General features: G+C 34.2%; 1 protein-coding gene across 2 annotated transcripts; it reads left to right on the forward strand.

The window, feature by feature from the left end:
• Positions 1-8,020: 8,020 nt before the first annotated feature.
• On the forward strand, positions 8,021-9,657 carry LOC130010464 (tyrosine-protein kinase-like otk). Of its 2 annotated transcripts, none has more exons than XM_050560190.2 (3): positions 8,021-8,278; positions 8,643-9,101; positions 9,414-9,657. In XM_050560190.2, the coding sequence occupies exons 1-3, from the start codon at positions 8,059-8,061 to the stop codon at positions 9,647-9,649; spliced, it is 915 nt and encodes a 304-aa protein (XP_050416147.2). In that variant the 5' UTR covers positions 8,021-8,058; the 3' UTR covers positions 9,650-9,657. The 2 variants fall into 2 exon arrangements, with proteins under 2 accessions (XP_050416147.2, XP_055958984.1); XM_056103009.1 differs by having other exon boundaries at positions 9,417-9,657.
• Positions 9,658-10,319: the final 662 nt, after the last annotated feature.

Here is a 10,319-nt window from a genome sequence, read left to right on the forward strand (position 1 = left end):
ATAGGTTATTCAGGTTCAATCCGCATGCGCAACGAATGTTTCCAACAGGTGCTAGGAATATTTTAACGACTGTGAATTCGGGGTAAAAATTCGTGGATATTCTTGAGTATTTGTCACAACTGTCGTACAAGAGATTAAAATTATCAAAGTAATCAACAAAGACCAACAAAGGTAGCGAGTTTTAATCTCACAGATAATTGATTGGTGATTGCTTGTTAATCTTTTGTGGCTTCACACCCATCCAGTTTTAATCTCACGGATAATTGATCGGTAAGTGTTTGCTTCACACCCACCAACTGAAGGCCGGATTATACGGTGTCGATTCAATGGAAATCGTATGACGGGACGGCTGATTGATGTCGTAATCCGGAACGTTCAGAGGTCGAATTACCCAGAGATTTTTTAGCTGAAGTAATAAGGAAATAAATCGGGACATGAAAATGGTGTCGGATGTGACAGAGTGCCAGAGTGATCAGAGTTCGGATGTGACAGAGTGCACTGTACATCGAATTGGAAAGATCCAAAGCTATCTCAATTATGAAAATAAAGAAAAACTCATTCACGCATTCATCTTAACTAAACTAGATTACCACAATGGTTTACTATATGGCTTACCAGACTATCAGATTAACAAACTACAACATGTTCAAAATTCAGCAGCTCGACTCCTCACTAAAACCAGAAAACATCAACACATCTCCCCTGTATTGCTATCTTTACATTGGCTCCCAATTCAGCAAAGAATTAAGTTCAAGTTACTCCACTTCGTCTTCAATGCGTTAAACGGCCAAGCTCCATCTTATATAAAAAGTCTTGTAGAACCCTATACTACCAGCAGAAATCTCCGTTCTCAGAAAAAACATCTTCTAAAATCTCCAGCCATTAACTTACAACTTGGAAAACGTGCCTTTTCTTATGCTGGTCCCTTTCTATGGAATAGACTACCACAATCAATAAAACAATCACCGTCTGTGGGCCATTTTAAATCTCAACTCAAAACATTCCTATTTCAAAACCGTAAATAATGAGTGAATATAAAAACCAACAGCGCCTTAGAAACTGTTTTCTTCAGTATTAACGCGCTATATAAATGACGATATTATTAAAATAAAATGACTGCTGACTGTTCGCTAATAGTTTATGTTTATAACCCCAAGATCTTCATTCCTTTTGATATTTGCATGAAACCCAGCTTCCCGGATTATGGCCCCTGATTGTATGAAAAATCTTATATTTAGGTTGCAAAACCTTTTAAATTTTTTATAGGATTTTGATGCAACTTACAACATGTTTTAAAAGATCTAAAACCCTTTAAATATCAATATCAATTCATTTTATACATTTTTTACATGTAAGTGTACAGTACTTCCGGTGATAATGAAAATGTTCAATTAGTTTTATGAAATCAGAAATGGCATAAGGCATCACATGGTGAAAATTGAATGTAAATTGAATAATAATTGCCACTTTTATAGACCAAAAACCTTGAAAAGTGACTTGTAGAAAATCGCCTATTTCTCTGCAACCGTGCAAGTTAGAAACCATTTTCTGGTATCTGTATGATCGTATGGGTTCGATCTATTTGTTGATTGGAATCAAATATCATAATTTGAAAAACATTATAAATTAGACGCATTTGAATAAAATATCTGTTTTGAAGGCTAAAAATACAGTTTTTGCCAAAATGACATTACTTCCGGTGACAGTAAAAGTGTTAAATTACTTGTATGAAATCGTAAATGGCATTAGGTATCACACGGTGAAAATTTTATGAAAATCGAATAATAATGTTTAATTATGTTCTCCTGATTTTGATTGTTTCTGTGTGTTTGAAGTATATGTTTGTGATATGCGCTTAGAAACACTTCACGTGTAATGAAGCGCTATATAAATCGAACAATAAATCGAACAATAATAATAATTGACACTTTTATGGACCAAAAACCTTGAAAAGTTACCTTTTGAAAATCATCTATTTCTCGGCAACTGAACAAGTTAGAAACCATTTTGTGATACCTATATGATCGTATGGGTTCATTCTATTGGTTGATTGGGATCAAATATCAAAATTTTAAACAAATAACAAATACGACTCATTTGAATAAAATACTGGTTTTGAAGGCTATAAATACAATTTTTGCCCAAATTACGTCATTTCCGGTTTAATTGGTTTGACCTTGTTTAAACTGACATTACGCATCAAATGGTGTCACTTTTATGAAAATCGAATAATTGACTCTTTTACAGGCAAACTAGCGTAAAGGGTGACTCATGCAAAATTGCCCATTTCTCGGCAACTGCTCATATTACAAACTAATTTTCACATACATTCTCTTCGTATGGATTATTGCTACTAGTTTATGAAAGTTTCAAAAAAATATATTAAAATATGAAAAGCCTGAATGGGTTGTGAATAGCTCATTTTTTCAATTTTTTCCGCCTTTAAATCGAAATGATCCGAAAACGAAATAAAAATTAAAAAAACTGAGCGCAATGATTTCTGCGCCTTAACAGGGCACACCCTTTCAGTCATACCAAATTTGAAAAAAATAGTATTTGCTTTCAAAAAGTGGTACCGAACTGTCAAAATTGCAGTTTTTGCTAAATTTACGTCACATCCGTTATCGAAAGGAAAATGTACTGGTAACAATAAAAATGACAGTTTGGACCACGGAGCATATGAACTTTGTTTTATACAAATCTAACAATAAATAATTAATCCAGGACTGAAAAACTGAATTAGCCAATGGGGACCAAGGAAAAATACGGTGACAAAAAATGTTGCCATTTTTGGTCAAATCAGATGACTCTTTAACTCTAGGTAAAATACCACATAAAAATATTCATTAATAAAAAAGTTTTTCGTAAAAATTTAAATTTTCAAAATTTGACGCCTAATATCTCCGAAAATTCGTCAAAAATAAAAAATGTCAAGAACTGTAGCTATGTGCCTTGTCTCCGGCTATGTCAAAATGTATCAAATATTACAATCCGACAATTATTGATAATATTACGGCAAAATTTCGAAAAACGACAACTTCGGTGATTTCGGACATTTCGCATTGTCGCAGAACGTTAGAAATAGCTTTAAAATTTAAGTCAAACCCACTTTCCCAGTAAAACCGAAGACATCGAATCGATCCGACAAGTAGTTTCTGAGATATGCTCAAGTGGAAAAATAATAATAATAATAATAACTAGAACTGCAAAGCAGTAATGACGGGTTTCACCGGTGCCACGTTACCCTAAACATATGTCACTTCTGGTACCAATGAAACCATTAAACAAGTTTCCACATAAGCATTGCACACATCAAATAAAATGGACGTCCAATCAACCAAATCCAGCAATATCAATTCATTTTATACATTTTTTACATGTAAGTGTACAGTACTTCCGGTGATAATGAAAATGTTCAATTAGTTTTATGAAATCAGAAATGGCATAAGGCATCACATGGTGAAATTTTTATGTAAATCGAACAATAATTGCCACTTTTATAGACCAAAAACCTTGAAAAGTGACTTGTAGAAAACCGCCTATTTCTCTGCAACCATTCAAGTTAGAAACCATTTTCTGGTATCTGTATGATCGTATGCATTCAATCTATTTGCTGATTGGAATCAAATATCATAATTTTAAAAACATTACAAATCAGACTCATTTGAATAAAATATCTGTTTTGAAGGCTAAAAATACAGTTTTTGCCAAAATGACGTTACTTCCGGTGGTAATGAAAATCTTAAATTACTTGTATGAAATCGTAAATGGATTAGGTACCAGACAGTTAAAATGTTATGAAAATCGAATAATAATTGACACTTTTATGGACCAAAAACCTTGAGAAATGACCTGTTGAAAATCGCCTATTTCTCCGCAACTGAACAAGTTAGAAACCATTTTGTGATATCTATATGATCCTATGGGTTCATTCTATTAGTTGATTGGAATCAACTATCCAAATATTAAACAAATAACAAATATGACTCATCTGAATAAATTATTGAAAATTTTAAATTGCTTTGACCTAGTCACAATTGACATTACGCATCAAATGGTATCATTTGAATGAAAATCCAATAATAATTGACTCTTTTACAGTCAAAATAGCATAAAAAGTGGCACTTGCAAAATTGACCAGTTCTCGGCAACTGCTCATATTACAAACTAATTTTGAGATAGATTCTCTTCGTATGAATTAATAATACAAGTTTATGAAATTCACAAAGAAATATTTCAAAATATGAAACGCCTGAATGGGTTGTAAATAGTTCAATTTTACACCGTTTTTCACCTTTAAATCGAAATGGCACAAAAATGAAATTGAAATTAAAAAAACTGCTTCCGACTTTTTTTGCGCCTTTACATGGCGCATCTTCTTACTTTTTACTTATTTTTAAAAAATAATATTTGCTTGCGAAAAGACGTACCTAACCGCCAAAATTGTAGTTTTGGTCAAAATTACGTCATTTCCGCTGCTGACAGAAAGCTTTATTGGTAATAAAAAAGTTGAGACTTTGCACCATTGAGCATATGAACTTTGTTTTATACAAATCGAGCAATAAATAATTAACCTAGAACCCATCAACTGAATTAGCCAATAGCGGCCAAGTTCAATTATCGATACAAATTTTTTTCATATTTTTGTTCAAATCACATGACCCTATAATTATGGGTAAAGCACCATAAAAAAAATATTCATAAATAAAAAAGTCTTTTGTCAAAATTTAAATTTTCAAAATTTGGTGCCTAACATCTTCGAAGATTAATCGAAAATCAAAAATCTAAATAATCGTAGCTATTTACCGTGTCTCAGGCTATGTCAAAATGTATCATATGTTAAAATTCGACAATTATTGTTAATATTACGGCAATATTTAAAAAAAAGACAACTTCGGTGATTTCGGACATTTCGCATTGTCAGAGAAAGTTCGAAATAGCTTTAATCTCTAAGTCACACCCACTTTTTCAGTAAAACCGAAGACATCAAGTCGATCCGACAAATAGTTTCTGAGATATGCTCAAGTGAAAAAATAAATAAATAACTGCGAAGCAGTAATGACAGGTTTCACCGGTGCCACATTACCCTAAACATATAGTCCATGTGACAGGCAGATATTCATTACCAATTTGATGAATTGGTTTAACTATGATTTTCAGTTAGCCTTAGGTCTAAAGTGTCCAAAATTGGTTGATGGACTTCCGGGTCACTTTGCCCAATGTCAGTTTGGCGGCCATCTTTAAAAATGGCCGCCGTTTTTTTTTTCTTATTTGAAATAGTGCGAGTCGAGGAAGTCTTCATAACTCCTCAACAGTTTCACCTATATGGATATGTAATATGTCTCAAAATGTTCATAATATAATTCTGCATCTACTGGTATATGATATATGTTGTTTAATCAATACTATCAGTTTTAAAATAAAAGATTTATCTGAAAAAAGCAACATTTTCGATTTTTTTTCATGTCTGTTCGTAAGTTTACTAACAAATCGTGTTCAGACCCATATAAGCCAAATTATCTGTTTGGTCAACTAAAGTGATTGAATAGATATCAGAAACATTGATCATAAAAAATAATCTCAAATATGAGTGTCCCAAATCCAAGATGGCGAAAATTCAAAATGGCGACAAAATTTCCTAAAATGGCCAATATGTCAGATAATAGTCATTTCATTGTATGATATGACATGTACTATCCAATGAGCTTACAATTAAAGATACATTACGTAAGATTTAGATAAAGAGCTTACCATTCTTGCTACAATAGTTCGAAAATAGATAATGTAAAATGAATAATTTGACAATTTCATTCAAATTACTCTATTGCGAGCGAATATATTAGCCTTTGAAGGTTTGACAAGACACGTGCAATAATTTCAACCACCGTACTGGTTGTTCGAAGCTAAGTCTCGCTCCTCCATTTTTAGCTTAAATCAAAATATGGCTGAACCGTTCTAATCTATTTAATATCGGGGAAAACTGATGCCATCGAGAGTTGATTATGGCCTGGATCAGTTAATTAATGTCTAAATAATAATTTAGAAAACATTTCAGGCCTAAAGAAAGAACTGCAATAGGCAGATTTAGCTCTTGCATAATGTATGTTTAATCTAAACAAAAGGTTTTAAAAATTCAAGATGGGGAAAATTCAAAACGGCGGCCAGAATTTCCATAACATGAATGACTGATTTATATAGCTTATAATATCTGAAAATGATGTTAATGATACTGCTAAAAATGACACATCCTATGCGACCCCCCCCCCCACACCCACACACACACACCCACCCACCGTAAACAACACAATGGGGGCATATGGAATTGATCTCACAGATCACAAGACATTTAACCCAGTCTGTAGACAATCATTGACTTGTGTACCTGGATCATCATCAGACAGATATACATGTGGTTGTATCAATGGTAACATGAGAACCCTGTATTTTAATATAACTAATGTTCAATCAACTGATGCTGGAACCTGGACCTGTAGAGATAGCTTTAATACTGACAGTAGTGTCGTCAATCCAACTGTATCTCTTCCTGTTTATTGTAAGTTGATTGGTTTCAGAAATTTCACATTTTAAATTTAAAACACGTCAGTGCCCAACTAGTTGAAGGCATATCGTCACCAAGAAAGAGTATAATCATGACATGAATGATTTTTCAAAATATTTCCAAAGTAATTAATAGCCTGGGTAATGATCTTCATAAAGTACATTTTCTACCTAAATCCTGATGTAGCTTCCCACAACTTTCATGTGTATTGAGAGAGAGAGAGAGGGAGAGAGAGAGAAATAGGTTTTAACGTCCACTTGACACAAACTAGGTCATTGAGGCACTAACATATGGTTCAATTTTATTTCCATAATTCGCTTGCGCGTAGGGGTCTTTAGCAGTCGGAGGACCCGGAGAAAACCCACGAAGTTGGACAGGCGACCATATTTCTTGCCACGTACAACCGGGGATTGTTTATAATAAGTGGACTGAATTACGTCCAGTGGTATGTAGAGTTTAAAGTCAATCTTGTATATTAACAGATGGACCAGAGAATATCAGATTTACACCAACCAGTTCTAATATAACAGTGATAGAATTATAGATCATGTCTCGAAATGTTCTCCCATCTACTTGTCGTTCCAAATGCAAAAATTAAGCACAGAAATACGGTTACTCAGACAGTTGGAAGTCAAATAGCAGCCAATTTTATAACAATGAATTTCACACCATTAACGCCAGTTTTCATCTGTTTGACACTAGTTTATAGCATTATAAAGTATTCGTATCTAAATAAATCAAACACGTGCTGGTGTAACGAAACATACGCCCACAGCAGCTAAGTCGTCCGCAGAGTCAACAAGGGTTGTCGCATTTTTTTTCTTTTGTCAGAGTGGGTAAGACGCTGGCTCGCTAGCCTGGAGGTCGGGGGTTCGATCCCTGCATTGGCCGAGAAAGTTCATCCAGATTTTCCGACGGGCTTCCCAGAGGGCCTGACAAGAACAGCTGTCTAGTCGTTCGGATTGGACAAAAACCGAGGTCCCGTGTACACATTGGCGTGCACGTAAAAGATCCCTTGGCAGTTGGAATTCGATATAAGATTAGGCCGTATCGCCGCTGCCAGGGCAATATTTCCCTCATAGCACACTGTATGGCCTATGCCCGTCGTCATTAGACCAGGTTAGGAGCAGAACAGTAGGAAACATTTACAACACATTAAAATCTGATAACGAGTAACAACCCATTTGGCTACTTGTCTTGCCCTATTCTTACATTTAGCATAAATTTAAGTCAATCGGATATTAACTGAAGCCTCTGTCACATATGTAATAATAGTTGAAACCAATATTGTCCTTTAATATTTAATATAGTAAAGCCTCTGCGCAAATAGTTTGTGCCATATAAAATGTCAAATATTAGTTTAGTTGGTACAAATCCTCGCCTCAGAAAATAAAATGAATTGTTATGAGAGATAAAATATACATTATTAGTTCAGGAAATTCAAATTAATTTCAGATCCACGGACCATCAAAAGTTTAACATCAGATGCTAACAACAACATGATAGATGAAGATTCTACTGTAACCTTCACCTGTTCTGTTGACAATCTTCCATCTTCAGTAATATCCTGGTCTAGATCACAACAAGGGGGACAACTCTATTCTGGTAGTCAATATACCATACCTAAAGCTAGTTGTCAACATACAGATAACTATACCTGTACAGCTAGTAATAATATTGGTCAACCTGTGTCTAACACTATTCCACTCTATGTTAGATGTAAGTACTATAGCTTAGAGGTCAAGATATTTGATTATTGTTTATTCATTGGGTTAATAGGTAAAATTAAATATATGCAATTAAATATATGTCGAAAGCATTATTGCAATGTTTATAGTTTTATCTGATGGCCATTTTGTGCTAAAGTGAAGGTAGCAGATATAGAACATATCCTGTGGTCATGTGTCTGGGAAAGACTGTTGCTTGGCATCTTTCTTGAGAAGGTTGTTCATACTGTTCTTAGAGTTGTTTTAAATACTTTTCTTGTTTTAATTACACTTCGCTTGCGTAGCTGGTACCATTTTAAATCCTGGTGGCAGAAATCAGACAAATTGATATCAATATCCTTTTTGCTATATTTCAGGTGCGCCTGTCCTGGATCCTAACCAAGAAACTAAAACTACTATATCTATAGGACGTGGAGAGACAGGTGCATTATCAATCCATGTTTTAGCTTATCCACTACCTGTATATACCTGGTATTATCAACTACAGGATGGTAGTAAACAACTGATTACAGATTTTAGAATTAGACAAGAAGATGATGGTCTATCATCAACATTAACTATACAAGATGTTACAGAAGATGGTGGTGGCAAATATATAGTTTATGTTAATAACAGTGCTGGTACCAAATCTACTGTATTTAACCTGGTTGTATCGTCACAAGATGGGGACAATGATGACGTTATTTCCAGAGAACGGGGTATTGGTGCAGCTATTTGCCTTGCCGTCTGTTTTCTTGTATTGGGTATTGCCACCGTTTCACTCTGGTGCATCATGAAGAAACGTGGACAGAGAATTTGCTTTCAAAATATTAAAGGTAATACGTTTAAGAGTGTTAACTATTTCATCTCTTGTAGTTGAGGCATTATATTTTCATTAACCTTTTAAACAAAATGTTTTGGTTTGACTACTGCATGTTAAATCGGGGAATTCTCAAGTTAATCGCGCATTTATCAAAAAGCTTTATTTAGTGAAGAAAATATTTTAAGGATAATTGAAAGGATACTTTGTGTGGACATATTGTAATTGAAATTAACGTGTCTCATAATCAACTGTGTAGTTTAACGTGCACCAGAATTGTCTTCATAGTGTTCTGTATTTATAAATTAAACAACTGTTTTTTCTACAGCAGATCAAACGGTGGCTAACGATACAACCAATCGTACAGACAACGTTACCCTGTCTGATATACCACCTATACCACCAGTTTATGACCGTGTTGATGCAACCAATACTAGAGATGCCGTTAACCTTGACTATATCAACACATCTACAACAGCATCACCATATGAGGTACTGGATAAACAAACTATGGATACCAACACTTATCAGCAACTCAGTCCTTATCAAAATCTACATGTGTAGTTATAACTATGTGCCTTAATACATATAAAAAAAATTCGTGTACAAAAAATAATTCTTATATATATTTTATTTTCACGTTTTTCAAGTAGGTATTTATCCAGAATCGTATAAATAGATTAATACTTTGATATTTCATCTGTATATTTACTAGCTTATTAATGCGTTTTTTTTATATTTATAAATATTTTATACACTTATCTTTGAAGTTATTTATATTCATACGCATTTATATTTGCTGTGATTCGTACTTTTATACTTTGTCAGGGAGCTGGAAAGTAGCGAAACGCTGAAAATCGACCTCTATGCTTCACACCAAATTGGACAACAATCTGTCAAAAACTATAGCCTCTATAGCTGGGGGTGACTACGGTACGGAAAGTCACAGAACCCTTAATATCGATAGGGTTCATCCTCTCATGACCCCAATGCTTCCCGCCAAAAGGTGAAAGAAATCTGTTAAAAATTATAGCGTCTATCGCCTTCACAATATTTTCGGAAAATGAGGAGGACAACGTAACAGAACATCACGCACGCTGAAAATCAATAGCGTTCACAAGTTTTCGGCAAAGTGGGATAATTCCAGAACGGAGTCACGGTACACGCAATGTCGATAGGGTTTGTCCTTTCTTGACTACAATGCTTCAAACCCAAACAGAAAATAAAAACGTTT

This window comes from Patella vulgata, chromosome 8, assembly GCF_932274485.2.
Source record: "Patella vulgata chromosome 8, xgPatVulg1.2, whole genome shotgun sequence".
NCBI classification, from domain to species: Eukaryota; Metazoa; Mollusca; class Gastropoda; family Patellidae; genus Patella; species Patella vulgata.

Bases quoted from the DNA above. Each gene is read 5' to 3' on its own strand.
- LOC130010464 (XM_050560190.2), top strand. From the start codon at position 8,059: ATGATAGATGAAGATTCTACTGTAACCTTCACCTGTTCTGTTGACAAT. The intron at 8,279-8,642 runs GTAAGTACTATA...GCTATATTTCAG, and splicing joins TATTCCACTCTATGTTAGAT to GTGCGCCTGTCCTGGATCCT. The intron at 9,102-9,413 runs GTAATACGTTTA...TTTTTTCTACAG, and splicing joins TTGCTTTCAAAATATTAAAG to CAGATCAAACGGTGGCTAAC.